The following is a 21,602-nucleotide window of genomic DNA, read 5'->3' as shown; positions in this document are numbered from 1 at the left end:
AGAAGCAGAATGAGACATGAACAGATTTCATGAAAAAATTTGGTGCCTCTGCTTATCTTTCATGAGCTTTAAAACTGAAAGACATACAGCATACCGTGTTTCCATGCTGTTTAAACAAAAAAAGGGGGGGCAGAAATCAAATCGTGGCGCAAGCATCCCTGCAAAAAATCCTGTGAAGCAAGCGATGTTAAGACAAAAGAACTTTACTTTTCCATAACAAACAAAATTACACATAGGACTGAGTACTTCTACGTTTACAGTATACTTCCTAACTTCTCCTTACAGCGAAGGATTTCCACTAAAAAGACAACTTTACTTAAAGACCTCCATCTAAAATACCAACCTATACAGATCACACTTAAAACACATTATCTCATATACCAGTGACAAAATACTGAGTTTATCTCACCTTATTCTTTCATATAAAAGACCAACATTTAAACATTATCAAAATGGTTATGGGATTAAAAGAATATGGGGGGATTCAAAGAATCTTGCCATTGTCACCCTTAATCCATCAAATCCTGTAAAACAAAACATTTCTTACAAACCCTGAAAAAGATCCTTCTGGGCTTAAGCAAAGTGACTGCCCTGCATTACATCCCGCCAGTGTCACTCTTCAGTGCATACGATGAGACAACCGAAACCACCGTGAGATGACGCTGCAGAAGACGCCCGCGCGTGCCAGCGTCCCAAGGCCTTGCAGGTAGACACACTCCATTTCCCTCACGCTTCCATCACACAGAGAACATGCAGCCCGGGTCAGTTATGCGTGGATGCTCAATCCAGAACACTCTCACATCTATTTTACTGTTTTCAGGGGGCATAAAAGCTATTCATCCACAACTGCCTTCACAGAATCCATTCATAATTCTGCATTCATGAACTTCTACACAGAAACTATTTTAAATTTAAAAACTTGAGGGTCATTTATTCCTTAGCACTACGTAACACATTTCAGGTTCGACCAAGCACCTTACGAGGCAACTCCTTTGAAGTATTCTTCAGAGTTCTGGATGCTCGTTCACATTTGTTACTAGGGAAACAAACTTGGCTCTTTGATGATAACAAATAAATCTTTTGTCATGGTGTTCTGGCATGACCCATCAAATAACTAAAATAGCACTCGATTTTTAAGGAAACCACAGCCTTACAGAAATACATCATCACCATTACAATTACTGATGTTCAGCATCAAAAGAACCCATGAGAGCCATACTCTGTAGGGAAAGTGTCAGTGCTCAAGGAGGAAATACCAATATAAATAAATAAACTGAACATAAAATCCACTTAAAAGAATTAAGGGCAGTAACCCAGTCAGCAACCAGAAATTTGTTTAGCAAAACCCACAGAATTCCATGTTTACACAGAACGAGTGCAGGAAGTTCTCAGACCCACGTAGCAGTCTGGGGTACCAACACGGACTCCACTCGTCTCCCCAAAGGTCAGCATGGGGAAAAGACCAACTTTTTGCAGTGTGCCACCGATTGTTCCTTAGAGATATTTTTACGAGACACCTGCTTCTGCCTTCTTTAGCAAGAAACGGTCACCCAAGTCTCCGACTGCCAGACAAAACACAGCCTTTACTGTAAGAGCGCCCTCCAGACCAGCAGGACGTGCACGGGGATGAGCAGGTACACACACTAAAACGGAGGCATGCGACACCCCCGGAGTTTCGACGCACGCAGCTGTGAGCGCAGATCCCTGCCCTCCGACTCCAGCCCTCTCAGCAGGAGCTGCCCTCCGTCACGCAGAGATCACCTGCTTCCACCCCACTGTTACAGATTTGCTAATGGTCAGAATTAGTTAACTTTATTTGATTTTATACAATCATTTTAATAGAAATATAGAGGAATAAGAAATATATTTTAATGAAACTAGTATCTGCACAACAAAAGCTGCTATGAAATCCTCTGTACAGCCCTGTACCAAGGCCAAGAACTGAGAGCAACCGAATGAAACAACTCGTAGTTACCTGCCAAGAAATCGTGAACTTTAATAATTGATATAAAGAAATTGTATGGAATAGGGACAATAAGTTAAGTGTAAATATATTTACTCAAAAAATGTAGGTATAGTAATTAGGTCATGTAACCATAGTTTGAAAGAAATAATTAATGAAATAACTAATGAAAGGAGGAGTCTGTTTCTCTAACTTTCTCTAACAAGGGGCCCGTTTATAAGTTATCTAGAGGGAGCGACTAAAAGAAACAAGAAACAGATGGTCAACAAGGACATAAATTAGCTCAGACCGATAAGAACACTGCAAACTTGCAAGACCATCACATTCCAGGCAAAGGGTGAGAAGTACACCATGAGGAAGACCTACGGCCTTCCTCCCAGAGACCCCTGCCCACGTCCCGGAGACCCCTGCCCACAATTCTTGTAAGAATTTGTGGAAGCGCGAAGGACTGATAAGCTAATTAACATACGAAGCGAGAGTATGTTAATGATTTTCGGGAAATACTATGTTTATGCATGAATACTTAATGAATATGCATGAATACGGTCTATATGAGGTGTATGATTTTGAAGCCCGGTGTGCGCTGATCGCGAGGAGCCTCACTCTCGCACCCGGCCGCCAATAAAGAAGTGTCCGCTTACCTACATCGCATTGGTGTTGGTAAGTTTTTCATTCCGAGATTTCGGTAACACCACCACATGAAGTACCAGTCCACAAAAATTTACTTTGCTCATATATGAATCTTAAATAGATGTAAAGCCGTAAGAATTATAGCTTATGATATTAAAAAAATAAAAACTATGTATCTAGCACTTAAGCTTTCCTATTTTCTTTCACTGTCAACTGGCAATGATCCAGCCTGACCAGCAGGTAAAAATACTAACTAGTAGGGTTATCTGCAAACAAAAGAACGCCAAAGAACTAGTAGGTCATTTTTTCCAGGAATGACTAGCAATTCTGGTCACCCAAACAGCAAAGACAGCGCTCGTTTTTCAGAAAAACAAGTCCTTTTACAGTCTGTTTCTTATTGGGCACCCAAAACCATGAAGCCCTTTGGATGATAATTGACCTTTATGTTTTTTGAATAACCAACTGAACTATAGAACAAGCCATTATTCAGAATATATATATAAAAGGCACAATCATGAAAGAATCTTAAAAAGGACATTATCAAGTAAATATGCTCCAAATTCCATTTTAGTTCTTTTCCTAGAGTGCCTTCTGAAAAGACTGGATTTTAAAAGAAAAATTTAGTTACCAACTATTTTTAAGCCACTTCTTTGTAAAAATCCTACAACACTTTCTTCTACTGTAGGACAGAAAAGACAAGAAATAAAAAAAAAATAGGCTTTTTAGTCTGAGAACTGCACTGACACCACCAACGTCAGGTATTTTTGACAGTACAATTACAAATGCTGGAAATCATGATTCACGCCCACACATGGTAATACGAATAGGATACATGCATGCCGACTTGACAGTTACACATAAACCAGCTGTTTTCAAGCCACGGAGTGTAAAGATGACAAAGAGTTTTATTTTGAAAGGAGATGAAGGTGGAGTCAGAAAGCAGGAAGGGTAGTACTTGATAGTGTCCTTTCAGAAGGTGGCATTCAACGGCCTCGTTATTGCTGCGGATTTGCTAGTATTCAGCTTCTTACCAGATCTATTTACACCATGTCAGTCTGAACATTCCCAGAGCACAGCTCTAAATTTCACTTTAGAGTACAAACATAAAACAGTTAAACATATGCAGTCCTGTTTTAGAAACTGAACTTTTAAAGTTTAGGACTTCTATTGTGCTTCTTTGGCTAAGTCCTATTTAAATATCGGTAACACTTAAAATTCTATAACTCTGCCACTATTTAACAGCTAACAGAAATCTTTGGTGTGTTTATGTTAAGAATCCATTAGGGTACAAACTTCAAAATATGAACATTCAGGCAGCTCTGGCACCTCTCCTGCAAACTGCTCAATGCTGAAGTAGAATGAGGATTAACAGAATCTAACACCAAAGTATTTGAACAGGATTTAAAAAGATCCGTGCCACATAGGAGTTTACAGAACTGTGATGATAAAAGAGCTTTTCACCACAGATCATTTGTGCTCAGGTCATTGGATAAATTTAACAGTTACAATAATACACACACATCCAGTTTCCCATTTTAAAGTTTCTTTAAGATAATAATTTAAGAATAGGGAGAACTGGGGACAATTCTGCCTTAATACGTAACTCTTATGAGGAATCATTTGGATTGTAAAATTACTTCAGGTACTTTCTTTGGCATAATATCCACCAAACACAAAATAGTCATTTTTAAAATAGCCTTAAAATAGAAAGCTTGATGAGGTTAAGTTACACTAGATTTCATGGTGAATTACACTAGACTTGTAGCTCAAAACGGTTCTTTTGGGAAAAAAACTCTTAAGCCTAATAAAGAAAAAAGCTAAAATAATTAAAGACATAAAATACTCTCAAGGGGTTGACTTTGTTTTATAAACACAGTACAAGAAAGTGAGAAACAAAACAATTCCATTAGCAACTCACAAAAGATTTATAATTACTGATTTTTTTGTATTTTTTTTAAATAGAAGTTGGGTACTGTTCTGGAAATAATAGCCTTAAAATTTCTCCTCTATCACAGGTAACCTGAAAATGGGGATACTGTGTGGGGCCCTGGTATAACTTATGCTCTAACACGGATAAACCGTGCCAATCCTTTATGACTATTCATAGATTAAAATGACGTCACAAATACTCCCATTTCTTTCAAAGTTAGAGTGTGGGGCACACTTTAGACGACAAGATTGAAAGAGCAAGGAAAAAAGCATATTAAAATTATATAGGACTAACTGTAGAAAATTAGACAACACCATTGTCTAAATCGTCCCACATTATTCATTAATAGAGATCAAGGAAGAATTAAAAGGCCAAATTTAGGCAGCCTAATTATACTCAGGGGGATCACCAAACACCCTGTTTAGTGTCTTCATAGACTATATGAATCACTTTTCAGAATAATTTAGTTCCTGTGTCCACTGGCTAGGCTCCAGAGCCTGCCAGACTTTAAAACCCTCCAAAAATGCCTGAGGGCTCAAGTAAAATTATATTTTAATTTGTGCGAAACATAATTAGAAGTTTGAGTTTTATATCCCTGCCTGCTCTTACAACTTTTAATGAATTTGATACAGTCCTTATTCTTCCAGAATGCTTTCTATTACACTTATAACATTAACTCAAAGTGAGATGCAGAAAGGCAAAATATTTTTTTAAATTAATAACCAGATATGTAATTACATTTTTCAGCCACTATCCTTAAAAGATATTTCAGAGCATAATTTTTTAAAAGACCATCTATAAGATTTTTAAAAACTCTTAAAATCACAAGAAACACACTTTCAGTATGCATCAAAATGTGCCTAAATGTTCAAATATTATGTAAACAAACCTGTTTTTCCAAAACTATGCAGAAGACTCATGAGTCCAAATAAAATATAAAATATAAATCTCAATTGCCATATCAGCCTTCTGTTGGCTAATGGCTTAGTAAATTAGGTGGAATGTTATGGTCTGATCATGAATGTTCGTTGTTTGAAATATTCTGTACAGTAGGAGCTGTATCTAGCCCCAGTAAAGTTCCAAGATAGGACTGGTCTCTGGGATCCAACATTTGCTCAGGCCTTACAGGATGAACAATATTTGCAGGCTGTGGAGTAAGAGTGTATTTCTCTAGAAACGACAGATCCGTGGCTCGCTGATAATCTGCCTGCTGGGGCTGCGGCGGGAGAATGCCATGTGACGGAGCAGTGTGCTGCACCAGCTCAGCCTGCGGGTCAGGCATCTGAACGGGCACCAGAGTCACAGGCACACACACCTCCGCAGACACGTTCGGTAGCAAACTTTTGGCTTCTGATTGATACGCTTTGGACTGTTCCACATATTGTTTAGCCTCAGTCTGGTAAACTTTGTCATCAGAGGTGTACTGCACTGGTAAGGAGACTAGCTTTTCCTCTGAAGAAGATGTCAATGTCTCTTCTGCAGCCTTTGATCCATGGACATGATCAATATGGTATTTCAGCTTGTCTTTTCGTTTAAATGTTGCATTGCAGTGTTGGCAATTAAAAGGTCGAGCATCTGAATGAATAACCATGTGTTTTGTTAATGTCTTCTTAATTCTAAAAGACTGATTACAGATTTGACATTTGTAGGGTTTCTCACCTGTAAAGACAGAGGAGTAGGAATTAGACATTCTGCGTAACACCATGTCACACATAAATACGCAAATACGTACATGGATTATGGCATATATATATATATAAACATATAATGTATAAAACAATTTTACTAAAAAGAAAAAGCATATGTTCAGCATCAGTTTTCGAATCAAGAGAGCCACTGAATGTTTCCAGAAGTTATCTTAGCATACTCTTCCTACATACAATTCTCTCAGTACTTGGGCTCTCTGTCAGGTACACACAGAGATAATAAGAATATAAACCAAGTAAAAAAGTGTAGAGGGATTTTTAAAGGACCGAGGACATATGTTGCCATTGTCAGGGTTGGACAACCCAGGCCTGTTAGTTGAAACTGCAGAGCAGCTTTAAATTGTCCTGGGAACAAGCAGGGTGAGAAAGAAAACAAGCTATGCAGGAACAAGAAGCCAGGTGCAGAGCAAGTCCTGGGAACCGCGGAATCAGCACCCTCGCATCGGCACGCTCTGATCCGGCGCCTGCAGCGTGCCCACCGGTCAGCGACACGGACCCCGCGTGACCAGAGACCTTTATCCAATCGCCTGTGTGTAAAGTCGGGGGAGCGGCTGGTTGAAGTTATAAATATGGCCTGTTTGTTTAATAAAGTGAGCACAGCACGTAGCCATATTGGTGTGACTGTCGTGACTTGGCCGACTCTCCACAGGGGACCCTCTTCGAAAAAGAACATTCTTTAAACTGTTATGATACTAATAATAAATGAGCTCAAATTTTACTTCTATGTATTTTGAAAGGATAATGATTTTCCTAAACATAAAGCAGGAAAAACGAAGTCAAGGAGAGAAGGGCATAAACCTTCCCAAAGAGATTTCAAATCCTTGTTTAGATTCCCACTTGAAATGCAGTATTCTCTGCACCACAAAAACGATTAGAAGGTCTGGGAAAATTTGGCAAGAACATACACCAGTAACCTAGAGGAAGAGGTGAAAAGATTATCACAAACCTATGTTGAGGATTATGAATATTTCAACGGATACATTCAGAGGGTAGCACTTGGGAATGACCAATATATAAGAATAAAAAGTCTTGCTGCTTCCTGCTACTCTTGCCCTGAATGCTGTACAACCTTAATGCATTAAATAATTCCATCAATGCTGATACATAAAACGCATTCCTACACGTTTTGGGGTTTATTTTATTTTTACCTGAATGTGTCCTAAAATGCATTTCCAAACTTGATTTCCCTTTAAAAACTTTCTTACAGACTTCACACTGGTGAAATGTTGCTTTGTATCTTTAAAGAAGAAAAGACATTTCATGTTAGATAGTTTTATTGTTAGTTGGTTTAAGGAAAAAAAAAAAAAAGTATGTGCACAGTCCTTTCTAAAATCTTTAACTGCAAAATAGCTGAATATCAAAGCTTCCAAATTTCCTCATTTCTGTTCATCTCTCCTGGCATATGCATACCAATAAGGTCCATCTGATTCTTTTTGATATTCAATTTTATTCTCTGCTGGGATCGGCACTTAGTATTTGAAGAGCAAATGCCACTACAGCTTCTTTTCTGACACCAAAAATAGCCTCAAATAATAGTTTTTGCCCAGCATCCACAAAAGGCTTTCACTCTGGCAGAGTTACGTTAAATAAAGTACTAGGAATGGTTTAGGCTACTGGCTACCAAAAGAAAAACGGACAGAATAAGCAGACAATATACTATAGTTTCAACACAGATGTCTATAACTACTTCTACGCAATGCTAGTGAGTACAAGCAGTTAGAACACATCATTTGAAAAACAGCTAGGTCTCAGTTTATTTGAAATCTCTGAAAGGTTTATTTTTTGAACTCAAGAATTTAAAAATTCTATTGCATTTTCAATTTATAGACATAACTCAGATCTCAAAGCTTTTACCTACTTTCAGAGTCACTAATCTGCTACCAGCTTCTAAAATATCCAAGTGTGGGATAGTTCTGCCAGTGCTTACATGATGTCTAATAATGCAGTGTTAACTGGTCTGCAATGACAATGTCACAACAAACCATCAATTTAGAACAACATTAAGACAGCTGACAGGTCAAAATTTGATCCTTTTTTACATATTTTTTTTATTTACTCAATTATGCTACAAAGCAAACATCTTGCTTAAATTATGAAGGCAATTTTCTGACATCCACTTCATAAAAATGTTTCTATCAAGAACTAAGGCAATAGGCATGACAAACACACAGATTACTAGAATTCTGCACAAACATGCAAGTCCCAACAAAATCAGTTACAGTACACAACTATTTACGCAGCTGTAAAAAACCCACACTTACTTCTGCCACACTTTTTCTCCCAGATGAACACTTTTATAATGAACAGTAAGGTGATCTCTGCGGCCAAAACATTTTCCACATTCCTCACACTGATGTGCTTTTTCACCTACAAGGGCAAAATTTAATAAAACTTGGTTAAATCTTCTGGAACTTATGAAATGTCTAAGAGCTATAATTGTAAAACATACAGTACAGACCCACGTTCACAAAGTTCAGCCAATCAAGCTCTTCCATACCTTACTCAGAGAAGGATTCTCTGGTATCCAAGAACAAAATTCAGGATTGTATAATAGACATTTGGTTCTATCAGAGTAAAGATTTTTACCACTTGTTATATATGACTATTACGGATCATTTGTCATTTCTACAAAGAAATCCACATTCATGAGTTGAGATACTTCCCAAACATCCACTGCATGAGAGGTACAAGGGAATAACTAAGAATCTGCTCTCTTCATTATGACCCAAAATGTGGTATCTTCAATAATTTGGGACTTTAAAAGAAAAGCTTATTTAAACATACCAATTATTTTCAGCTACCAATATTTACAACTTAAAATTACATCACAGTATTTATCTTTTTCATTACCCTGATTCACATAGTTACCTTTTTCTTTTATGCTGCTGTTTAAAAGTATCTTGATTCTTTTTAGTCATCTTGGTATCTTCCACAAAATGGCAGAATATTTCTTCTCATGTAAGTAGGAGTGTGGACAGTCAAAGAATGTAACTTTCTAGAGGAGGAAAAGCAAATAGAGTAGAAAAGAGGATTTTTTTTCCTTTTTGTACTTGAGTTTTCAAAGATTTCTTTATTTTATAGCAGACATTATGATTTCAAACACCAAAAAAAAGAAGCTGTCCTTCAGAATAAAGGCTCAGGAAGTTTAGAGACTGATCACTTTCATATTTTCATGCTGCCTAGAAAGTATTTTGCCTCCTAGAAGTCCACATTCTCTTTGGATCCTGCTCTGAAAAAGGAAAAGTCCCTAGTGAATCTTCAGTCTTCCTATACATTTGGTAACCTTTCTGCTCTCAGTGCAATTGATCTTTTTTTCCTTCCTCCTGATTGTCTCCATCTGGCTGTTCTCAGGGTCGACTCCCACCAACTTCCTTCCTTCCCTCTGCCCCGTAACAGAGACTTCAGGTTCTTACATTAAAGTGATCAGTGTAAAAACTCTGAGAGACTGCGACAGCTTCTTCTGTGTTGTCGTAATAATGTTTTACACAATTGCTATTAAAAAAAGAAATCTGAACTCAAAAAAAAAATCCTCCTTTTTCACTTTTGCTTTTTTAATTCTTTTTAAAGCAATTCATTGTTACATGTTTTTGACTGTCCCTTGGCTTTCTATGTTAACGTGGTGGAAACACTTGGCTTTTAAACCTTGACAACATGTAAGATTAACCCTACTTTAGTGGACCTTAAAAACAGTGACAGGAACTTTTATCAGGCCTAAAATATTGCAAATACTGGGGGGAAAAAAAATTCCATAATTAATTTTTTATTTGATCATATTGCAAAATAGTAACGTCAAAGCCAGTTTTCAAAGAAAATGCCTACCTGAGTGTATTTTTTTGTGTTTTGTCAGATGGTCATGCCGAATAAATGTTTTTCCGCATTCTTCACATTCATACCTCTTGTCATCATGGTGGACTCTTAGATGAAGTCTGCATATTTATAGTCATAAATATAACCATAAAATGCAATTTTGTTAACATAATCTGTACCGCTAATTCAATGCAAAATACCAGAAAACACAGTCTTTACTGCTTCACACAAATACCAGGAAGTAACTTGCAGCTGAGGTATGGTTAAACTGCTCTTAGAAAGCCAGAGAACAGAGCTAAACTCGTATGTGACACTAATTTAGTAGGGTATTTTAGTCCTCCTCTTCTTTTGTCTCTGAATAACAAAGATGCAGAAGTTTTAGATGTGCAAGAAAGTCAGCTTTGAGACAAGATTTGTATGGGATTCTGCCTGTGTTTAAACCACTAATGTATTAAATAAATGACTTCTCACAGATCATTAATATATTTGCAATATTTAAGCACGTATAAAGCATTTACTAATGCTCTGAGTTGGAATAAATAAAAACTTATACATTATGAAGAATTATGTTGATAACACCAAGGCACATATATTATCAAATAAGTGAGATAGTTTAGCAGCTTATTTAATAAAAATCTGTACCTGTAAGAGCTTCCATGACGAAAACTCTGCCCACAAATACTGCAAAGGTGAGGCTTCTCTCCACTGTGAATTCTCAGATGTTCTTTCAAAGTCGTTCTGTTTAACCAAGTCAGTAAAATTTAATTTTAAGCAATGTCACTGCCACTTTAAAGTGAAACAGATCACTTTCTCAATTTCTTTAACTCTGATGGATCATAATATATCCAGATAACTGCATCAATTCATTCAGATACACACACACATACATCAAAAGGCAGTACAGCAATCTACTATCTACCCAACCAGCTGCATCTAAGACAAATCTAAAGCAAACAAAATACTGTCCCAACATATATTTGGACAATGTACATTAAAGAAAGTATCAATTTCAACACTATTTTCTATGTAATAATTTCCTTGTTACTATATGTATATCTAAGTTACAGCTTTAAAGTTAGACGTGAAGTAAATTTAGATCAGACTTGAAGGAAACCAATCTAGAAAAGGTAATTTAACTTAACTCTACACAGAACTTATTTAAATATATGTATTTATACACACACACATATACATACACATGTGTCTACATTTACTACTGCCTTTCCAGTGTAAAAAGAAAAATATTACATGCAGATGAAAATTCCTCTTAACAAAGGAATTAGACAATAAAATTTACTGTACACAGAGCTGGTTAAGTGTGTGAACTAAAAAGAGAAAGTCCTTTGATCTCCTCCCAGTACAGATAATAAATATTATTTTTCAACTGTGTAAACATATTGCATTTTTTAAAATAGAAATTACTCTTGCAGTTCCAAGTGAGCTTTATAGAACTGGAAGACTATCTGTGCTTTATAGCTTGTTTGTTTACTACTTCACTACCACATTAATACAATTTCTTTTAACACATGCATACCTATTGACCAAACTACTAGAAAATACACACCACCACCAAAACCCACTAGGGACAAATCTTCCCCTTACAATACTTCGGGGGTTTTTTTAATAGTAATTGAAAAAAACCTAAAAATCAAGAATACTGCAGTACACAAAATCGGATCTTTTCATATTCGCCAATTAGAACACAACTAGAATCTTAGTCACAGTTACTGCGATGAAGCTGTATTCTGTCAAAATAAAAAAAGAAAATACAAGGCTTATTTTTTCAGAACCTAAACATAAATCACTATTTGGAAAACTTAAAAAGGTCTCCTTTACAGAGCAGTGTAAGTAAGACACCTGCACCGATGCTATGTTGGCAGGTTTTTTAAATTCACATTTTTTCCCCTGTGTAAACAGAAATGAACAGAAATGGGGGGGGGGGGGGGGGGGCAGATACCTTATTTCTTCGGCCTTGTTATGCTCTTTTTCTATATACTAGAATTTATGAGCCAACTTTTATAGTTTCCATTTTTCAAAACACCAAAATAACATTTTTTCCTCCGTTTAGAGAAGCAGCAGCAAAGGTTGTACAGTGTTATTCAATCTTCCATGAAACTGTCTTTTTAGAAGTCCAATTTCTTCCTAGTCATTCTGTGTTGGCAAGTGTTCCTGATCTTCCTGTCCTCATCTAAGAAAACATGTATGGCAGAAAACGCTTTCCCAAACAAATGCAAGATGTTCTTGCACAACACAGGAACCCTAAATGAAGTGAATTAGAGGTAAGACTTTTCTAAATACACTTCCACCTCATAACTAATTACCTACAGCTGTCAACCTTAATTTTAGAGGTCATCAAAAAATCACATGCCACCTGTGGCTCCGATGCTACCTCTTAATACAGTAGCCCTCTAAAATGGTCTCAACTTATGTTGAAAACTCAAAGCCAAAACATACTCAGAATCGAACAAAGCACGGTATATACTCCTCTGTTCTGCTGAAGTTCAAGTAGTCACGCAACTCCTTACCGTTCCCTCACAGATTTTCCACAGATGAAACATGTCCATTTTCTCTTTCCTCCATGAGTACATTCTATATGGCGTTTCAGATTTCCTGTATCATTAAACTGGCGGCCACAAATATCACAAGGAAAAGGCCCTACAAGGAGACAGACACACACACACAGTAATATTAACTGTCAGTTAAACCAAACAAGATGCACAGACTGGTTATTTGTGAAACCCCTCACCAATTTACAAAGCAAAAGCTTTGTGTAACAAATGATTCACATTTACTACAGTCAGCATACTGTAGTTAGACTTTGTGCACTTTCTGCTTAGGTAAATTATTTCTAGTACCTTGTATTTTGGCAAGTTTCATGACTGTAAAGCAAAAATTTAGAATTGATCATCAAAAGTAATTAAGCCCAGTAAAAACTGAAAAACAAAATTCCCATTACTATCACCAATCTAATTCCTACCTGGCACAAATAACCAGTAGTAATAAAAAACTCCTTGGAATACTTCAGAGGGAAAGAAAAAAGGCATTTGGAAAACTTCAGGATGAATCTGACTTAGTTGAGAATCAATTTAATGCAAAAGAGCTTTAAACCAAAACTAACATTAATTCTTCCTCCCCTCACCAAATTTTGCATTTATTTAGGTACAATACAATGCCTCCAAAAGACAGCTGAGCAAAAAATTAAAAAAACAGCCAACAAAAAAACCCAAAAATCAACTTGCCCCCCCTAAACAGGAAAGACACAACTGGAAAAAGAAACCAGACTGATCAGGACATACAATGGTGGAGGAAGGTTTTACTTTAAATCTATTGTTTACATGCCAGAAGAAGGTTTCTATACCAAGATGGAATTTTTCTTGATGTTTCAGTCTTGCAAATCGGGATTTAAAATGCTCTTCACAGTATGTACACTTAAACGGTTTATCCTGAGAGTGGAGGATCATATGCTCTTCTAAGTGAGGTCTTCGAGTGAAAGATTTCTTACAAATCTAAAAAGATAACACACTTAGTCAAAGATACAATAGTTATGACCAGATATTTTTTTTTCCTATTCATACACTCTGACAGCTTAATTCATCTGCCCTCTGCAGATTAAACATGTATTCTTCCAAAGCATATTCTATCCCAACTCGGAAAGCCTTGCGGTCAACATCAAAACCGCTGTGTTCTACAGAACCCCTAGCGGATCGCACTCTGTAAATTAGGATGCTGATCCATGGCAGCCTAAACCAAGCTACTGGCAACTCCTGCACTTACGTGTTCCACCCCACTTCTTCCCACTGACTCCAGCACTTACCAGACTCTTTTCCTAGGGTGTTTCAACATAGTAACCCGGCAGAAAACAACCCAATGGAAAAAAAGCAAATAGCTTTGGCTTGGTTTGGGATGCTGAAACAGCTCAGTCGGACTGCAGTAAAAGCTGTTGTTGTATAAGCTACTGTAGAACTAGAGTCATACCTGTTCTTTTATTTCCTCTGTGAAATTCTCTTGACAGCATGTATTAAAGAGAAAATGCCAATACCAACAAATAAACGTAACTCAAAATACATTTCAGAGATACAGAACTTTTGCAATAAAATTATGGCAGTTTTCTTAGTATTATTTTCAGATTAATCAAAACCTAAATGTACAAGAATTAGTAGTAGTCATTAAAGCGAGCATGCAGTTCAATTACAGAATTGAAGTCACAGTTCAAATTTAGGCATTTAAACTAAGTATTACAGTTTAACATCAGGGTCCTATACTTTAACCTAAATCAATGCAGTACTCACTGATTTCACGTGACTGTTGCCATTGTGTACATTAGCTGAACCTAGTTCTACCTAACTCCCAGACATTAAATCGTGCAATCACTCTCTCAGAGCACACATGAATAACACTCTTAGCCTCAGGAAATCAGACTGAACAGCTTTATTTGTTTAAAAACTCATTAAATATAAGTGTAAGAAAATCCCATACCTGTAAAAAGTATAATAGCCTTCTTGCTTTTCTTTACTATTTATACTCTACTGTTTCTGTGAATTTGCTCACATTCCTCAAGGGTTAAAGTATGGTCACCAAATCCTGGTGTTCACACACGGACTACAGCATAAACCAACAACCTGAAGAAATCCTGCAGCTTACATCTGTGGCACCTCAGCCCTCAGAACATACTAAACAACCTGAAAACAAAGTCACAGTTCCTAAGGGTCTGTTCATTTTCCAGCTGCTATTAAAAGCTAAGATTCTACCCCTGCTTTCAATTCATGTCATTAAAAAAAAATCACGAGCAGTACAAAAGCAGCAGCTCACTGTTTAAAAATTTCTACTTAACATAAATTCAGAATTTTCAAGAAAAAAAACCCAAACCAAAACCCAAACCACAAAGTGGTGTTTACCAAATCATTCATCTGTTAAAGAGTACTTTCTGAGAAATGAACATGAACAATGTTGCATGATTGTTTCCCACTATTGAAATGTTTATCTCGTAACAAACAGAATCTGTAACATCTTCACAGAATATATCTTTACCTGGAAGGTAAGACCCTTTGGTCAACCATGTAATACCTCCAGCCATGGTACTATCGCCAGCAGAATGAACAGTACAAATCCCTACAGCTGGCATCTCCCAACCTCCTACTATATGTTAAAAATTGAAAGTTCACAAACAGAGCAAGGTTAGTAATTATGTTACTGCACCTAATATTAGGACATACAGAAGCATACAGCAGTTTGCATAAAGAGCTGCCCTGGAAAAAAAAAGTAAATAGATTCCCTTCAGAAAAAACAACAAAACCTCACATCTGAAACTTCAAAGCATTATTTGGCAGCAGATAGATAGAGAATGAAAGTTCTACAAACTCCTTTTTACAGCTCTTTATACTGCTTCTGGGGAAAATCAAGGAAATAATTCTATGATTTTACAGCTAGATATAAATTCAATACAAATTTACAACTTTGTTGGTAAGTGTATGCAGCTTAAATGAGAAAGTGTTTCATATTTAACATACATTTGCCTCACTATTGACAGAGCCAAAGAAGTATACTTCACGGTCAAGTGTTTGATGTGCATAATCAATGGAAGAGCAAATACTCTGGTTTTAAAGTATCTGCACCACTCCAGTCTAATAATCGGTAAATTAATGTATTTTAACAACAGTAATAACTGACCACATTAAAAAAATACTGCCTTCATCTATTTTAGAATTCAATTTGGTATTATCCACCTGGTCACAAGCTGTACATGCAGAAAAAAGTCAGTCTTTAAATCAGCACATAAAGAGGAAATTTATAGCATCACTTATGAAGCTTACTGAGATTTCACAGCAACACACACTATATTTTCATTTAAGTGTTCAAGTCACAAAGCAGAGTACCTATATGAAAAAAAGGAAAGTACTGAGGTATTACTTACATCACATTTCCAACCTTCACTCTTTGTCTTCTTGATAGAAAGAAATTCTTGTACGTTCTCTGGATGAAACCTAGAAGACAGACAGAAGCTGAAAGCAGTTAAAACTTTCTAAGATGAAGATCACCCAAATGCTAAACAGCCATTCCTAACTTTATGCATCATGAAAGTTGATCACCAAACCAGCAGAACAGAATACTCTAAAGGCAAAAGTAACTGGAAACCAGTGTTGACTATAAACTGCTGTAGAATTTCATACAACATATTGGTAAGACAGGGGACAGTTTCAATTATAATGATTTATGGATATTTACAAAGAAATAAAAGTGGTATGTAAATAAAAATACCTTATAATTGGACCTGTCATAAACAAATTATTCACCTAAAAGAATCTGCATGGAAATGGTTTATCCACCTATTATTAACAGTACAGCAACAACATCTAAAACCAAAGAAGATATTTTATTCTTCCTCCAAATTAAAAGCAACACAGATAATTATTAAGACTGTTGTGTTCTGACTGTGATAGCTGATCTGAACATTCCAAAATTTACAGTAAAAATGTATGGCAGAATTCCTACAGAACCACTACTGCTATTTAGTCAGTCCCTATGCACTCCGTATGGCAGGTTAGTTGATATCGCTAATCCCCATGTCCTTTGAAAAGATACTTATTTGAAAAAAATAGTTCTATAAATAATGCAGAATACACTGTGTGCATACAAACTTTTATCTTTGCTTTGAACATAAAAAATGATTCTTTAGAAACGTGAGACAAATTTGTCATACTTGCCTCTTCACATGCTTTGCTAAAGTCTTTTTGCTTGCATGCAGCTTACTGCAGTAGGGACATTTGTGTTCCTTTTTATGAAAGTCAGTGTCACTAGAGTGTTTCTTTCTGTGCACTGTCAGGTTGGACTTTGTTGAATAGCGCTGGTGACATATATCGCACTCAAAAGGCTTCTCACCCGTGTGTACACGTGTATGGCTCTCATATTTGCCTGTAAAACAGCAGCAAAAAAACCCTGTAACAGGTATCACCTACAATATACACATCTGGGGTTTGTTCTACAATCTCTTCCAAACGTGGTCAAGACCTAAGTACCTTCGACACTTATTTGAAGATTTCTACTGGTTTACACCACTGAAAACTGTACAGTGATCACATGCGTTCGATCCACCGGTCCTCCACGCAATTCCATTATAACTATTTTTAAGATAAAGAGCAAAAGTAAAAGGGCTTTGTAGTACTATTAAATATGTGTGAGGGTTACGAATCCCTCTTGTTCAACCCCATAGTATACTCTGTTCTTAAGTACTGAAAGTTACATTACTACTTTTTCATTACACTGATTGTGAAGCATGTTTTCAAAACAGGCAATAGCCTTGCAACAAACTGGTATTTTCAAGGTACTTTGCAATAACAAAACACTAAATGAATGATACAGACCCTTGAAAATTTTCTACATTTGGGACCCAAGATATTACCATAAACAAAAATACTACTGTCTCATTTCTTTCACACCGCTTGTATTCGCTCTCCTGTTTGCCAGTTTTTTTCCAAGGACAGAATTCCTACCTACCTCAAGTCAACAATAGCAGGCTCTCTGCTTTGTACTAGGTAATTTTTTTTCTCTGTAGAATATGCATCATACTTCTGGGAGTCAGATAAAGAAAAAAAAAAGTACTATAGTTGATGAATCTAAAATACACATCGATTATCTACTGTAATAGAAGCTTCTAAGGAAATAACTTATGTATCGCTTGTTTTAATGCAATTTCTCATTTATTTTTTGAGCACAAACCTAGAATTTTCTGAAAGTGCAGAGAAAAGTTTCTAATGTATATAAAACTAAAATGTACCATTACAACCCTAAATACTCACAAGCCATTTATTTCTGCACAGTAGCCTTTCGATATTAGTAACAAGCTCCCTAATTCAGAGTATTTCGTTCGTTAATTTTAAGACATGGCATTACAAGCACAGTTAAGTTCACATTTTTAATGTTAACTAGCTTCTGTGATACAATTTGTGACCCCATAAAACTCATTTCATGTCAGCAAGCTAAATACACTGTGTGTGAGTAGGAATTAACACGCACAGCAGCCCCAGTCCATTTTCATGAACTGCTAAAATTTCAAAATAAGACAGAGCCAACACATCTCCTGTAAGAACATCAAAAAAATGCCTAACACTATGAGGAACCGTTTCTTTCCTAACTCCCATGATCGAAAGGCAGTGAATACCTTAAGTGACCATAATTCAATATTTATCCCAGCTGAAAGAACGCAAAAATTCTGGAGTACAGTAGAAATTTACTTCTAACGTGGGAAAGGAGGACAGGAAGGCACTGGATGGGTCAGTACTGGAAATTTTACTCTTCTGATACCTCAAGTAACCATATACCTAGATTTGACTGTAACATAAATGATCCTGACAGAACAGATTAAGCTGACAAAGCATTACTTGGTGCTGCTCACAGACCAGAAAAATCAAGCTAGCAGTCAGTAGGGACTAGGTCCTAGGCATCTATACATCATGTAGAATAATTTTTGGCTGTTTGACAATGGTGCTGTTTTACTACAGCAGTGACAGCTTTGTATTTAAAATTAATTTGGCAGAAAATACAGTAGAGGTCTTAGACTTCATCCAAGATATTTCCACAGGCTTAATATCTTGACATATTTCCCTCCTTTTTCAAGGCTGCTTTTGCATACCATTCTAACAACCAGAATTCAAAGCAGTGAAATAAATAAATTTAGCATTTGCAGATTTTTCAAATAACGTACTCCGTTCATTTATTAAAACTGTTTAGCACCACAGACATAACTTCACACACTCAGAAAAATTAGCAGCACGCTGGATCAATGAGACAATCCAGAAATCCTGATCTTCACTCTCTGGGACAGAGAAAATGCTGTTTATTTCCCATACAAATAGCACCACCGTATGGTAAAAAGGGAAGAGATCAACCTAACTGCTCTTACCTATTCGATCAAATTTTTTGTCACACTTGGGACACTGTAGTAGTTTTTTGCTACTGCTTTGAATGATGACTGGAGCTAAGCCTTCAGGAATATTTCCCACTGAATCGACTGCCTCAGAACCCTCTTCAGTATCATTCTGTTCTTTTTCACTTTGTTCTTCAGACTCTGAATCTTCAGCTGACATTTCCTCTTCCTGTCCCTCTTCATCAGCGTTGCATTCACTTTCACTATCCTCAAATTCACTTCTGTCAGATGTTTCCTTGTCAGAACTGACTTTTTCCAAATTGCTGTCAGAGGCATCACCACTTTCATTGTCACTGTTTTCAAATTTAGCTGGACATTTGCGGTTTCTCGTAGAACGTCTAGTGGAAAAGCTGGCCTTCTCAACCATTTTTAACCCATGTTTTCTTTCTAGTGAAAGGGATCTGTGGGCTTTAGCCAAATGATTTTCTAAGGACTTCTTGTAACAGAAACTTCGACCACAAAAAGTGCACTGATGACTATTTAATAGTTTACCTGTCAGTTCATTGAGTGTTTCTACCGGTGTAGGTGCATCAGTTACATCGGTCTGTATGTTAGAAACACTTTCGTTATTTAATAACTTCACTGCATCTATGATATCTAAAAATTTTGCCGCTTCCAGCACCAGCGGAATTTCATTTTTATATACAAAAAACTCAGAGGTGTATAGAAACTCAAGCAAATGCTGAAAAACAGAATGAGTTACATGATCTAACGTGACAACATCAGTGCTTGGATTTTTGCTCAAACAGGCATGAAAATAACTACTCCCAACAGCCACTACAACCTTGTGAGCACTAAATTCTTTTCCTTCTACAATTATGAGTAAATCACAAAATGATGGATGTTTCTGTCTATCGTCATTTAAGTATTTAAGTAGATTTCTGTTATACTGTAATGAGCTTAGAAGCTTTCTTTGTTCCGAAGACGGTGAAAGTTCTTGGGAAGCTTCAAGCTGATCTGCAGAAGCTATTTCCGCAGACTTTGAGACAATCTCTTGCGCACAGTCTACTACAAGAATCTGTTCTGAAGTATCTTTCTCATGGCCAAGACGAACCTTTTCGTTTAGATTTGCAGCGAGCCGTCTCCTTTTCTTCATTGCAGAAGTGCAACTTCAAAACCAGGAGCTTCATAGGTGATTGGCCAAAAATTCTTGCGAAGACTTGGTTCTGCTCCAGACCATGAGAAAATGTGCAACGGTAATTTCATAATCTGCAAAAGAATGACGATAAAAATTACTCTTTAACACTTAACGGTGATTTCCTTTGTTATTAACCTATAGCTTTTATTAGGTCACTAACAGCTCGGCCCTGCCCGCTGCCGACCGCGGCGCTGCTGGGGGCGTGTGAACCGACCTGCCCGTTCCCAGGCCCGAGGCGGCCCAGGCCGCGGTGCCGCCCCCCGGCCGCGTACAGCCCGTCAAACACCCGGGACACCCGGCCGCGGCGGCTACGGCCCCGCCGGAGCGCGCTCGCCTTGTCCCCGGCCCGCCCGGCCGCGCCGCTGCCCCCGGCGCCGCTGGGCCCGAGGGCCGGGCTGAGAGGGCCCCGCGGCACCGAGCTGGGGGGCACAGAGGGCGCCCGGGACGCGGACCCTCCGCCGGCTGGGGGCGGCCGCGAGGCCCCCCCGCCCCTGCCGCCCGGGACATAAAATGGCCGCGCCCCCCCCCCCCGCTCCCCGCCCCGGCGGGGCGGCCTCACGCACCTGCACGGCGCTGGGCGCTCCCCGGGGCCCGCTCGGCCGCTAATCGCCGCTGCACCCCGCACCGCTCCCGCTTCCGCCGCTTCCGGGTCCCGGCGCCGCGCGCAGCCGCGCTCCGTGCGCCGGCGTGAGGGGAGATGGCGTCACTTCTGAGCAGGCGCGGCGGTGGGGGCGTCCGCCACGGCCCCCCGGGGCCCCTCCCGTGCCCCTCCCGTGCCCCTCCGGCCCTCAGCTGCGGGCGGGCGGGCGGGGAAGGGGGCGCGGCGGCCGCCTGCGGGGTGGCGCCGGCAGATGGCCGTGAGCGGCAGCCGCCGGTGGCGGGGGTGTGTGAGCGCCGCTGAGGGCGTTTCCGAGCGGGCGGCGCCTGCGCGGGGGAGAGGCGGGCGGCGGGGCGGGCTGCCCGGGGCGCGCTGGGCGCTGCCGGCGCGGTGAGGCGCGGTGCGGGAGCAGCGGCCCGGCGGGCATGGCTCCGAATTGCCAAGCTGCCCGCCCTGCTCCTCAGCAGCGCTGCCTCGCGTTCGAGTTCTGCCTGAGTATTTGGAAGCACTTCACATACGGGCTGGGGAGGTTCCCAGCTGCCGTCCTCCCCGGCGAGGAAAGGGCAGCAGGCCCACGCGTGGCCCGGCCGCGCCGGGAGTCGCTCGCCCTCGCTCCGCCGGGTGCGGCCGCCCCAAGGTACCGGCTGCCGGGGCCGGTGTCGGACGCCTCGAGGAGCCGTCACCCGGCGCAGGGCTGCGCGTCGCTCGGCGGCGGCTGCTCGGTGTCCCTGAGCGGGAGCTGTGCGCGGGCAGCCCCTTGGCACAACCCGCACCGCCGACCTCCAGGCGTTGCGTTTTCCCACAAAAATACTGAAAAGTCTCAAAGCATTTGTCACCTCCTGGTTGTGACTGCACCGGCTGTGCTTGCAGCGCTCTTACACTTTTTAATTGAAGCCTACAGCTGGCTTAA

At 39.2% G+C, this 21,602-nt stretch overlaps 1 protein-coding gene across 2 annotated transcripts; it reads right to left on the bottom strand.

The window, feature by feature from the left end:
- Positions 1-187: 187 nt before the first annotated feature.
- On the bottom strand, positions 188-20,425 carry ZBTB41 (zinc finger and BTB domain containing 41). Of its 2 annotated transcripts, none has more exons than XM_040610464.1 (11): positions 20,309-20,425; positions 18,933-20,165; positions 16,738-16,945; positions 15,948-16,017; positions 13,395-13,542; positions 12,562-12,691; positions 10,679-10,774; positions 10,049-10,155; positions 8,491-8,596; positions 7,378-7,466; positions 188-6,098 (listed from the first exon to the last, which is right to left on the bottom strand). In XM_040610464.1, exons 2-11 carry the CDS (start codon positions 20,050-20,052, stop codon positions 5,539-5,541), a joined length of 2,634 nt encoding a protein of 877 aa, XP_040466398.1. In that variant the 5' UTR covers positions 20,053-20,165; positions 20,309-20,425; the 3' UTR covers positions 188-5,538. The 2 variants fall into 2 exon arrangements, with proteins under 2 accessions (XP_040466398.1, XP_040466397.1); XM_040610463.1 differs by having other exon boundaries at positions 188-6,182; positions 20,309-20,424.
- Between the last annotated feature and the right edge of the window lie 1,177 nt (positions 20,426-21,602).

This window comes from Falco naumanni, chromosome 11 (assembly GCF_017639655.2).
Source record: "Falco naumanni isolate bFalNau1 chromosome 11, bFalNau1.pat, whole genome shotgun sequence".
NCBI lineage: Eukaryota > Metazoa > Chordata > Aves > Falconiformes > Falconidae > Falco > Falco naumanni.
The sequence above is the reverse complement of the archived record's forward strand: the minus strand, read 5'-3'. Positions and strand labels throughout refer to the sequence as shown.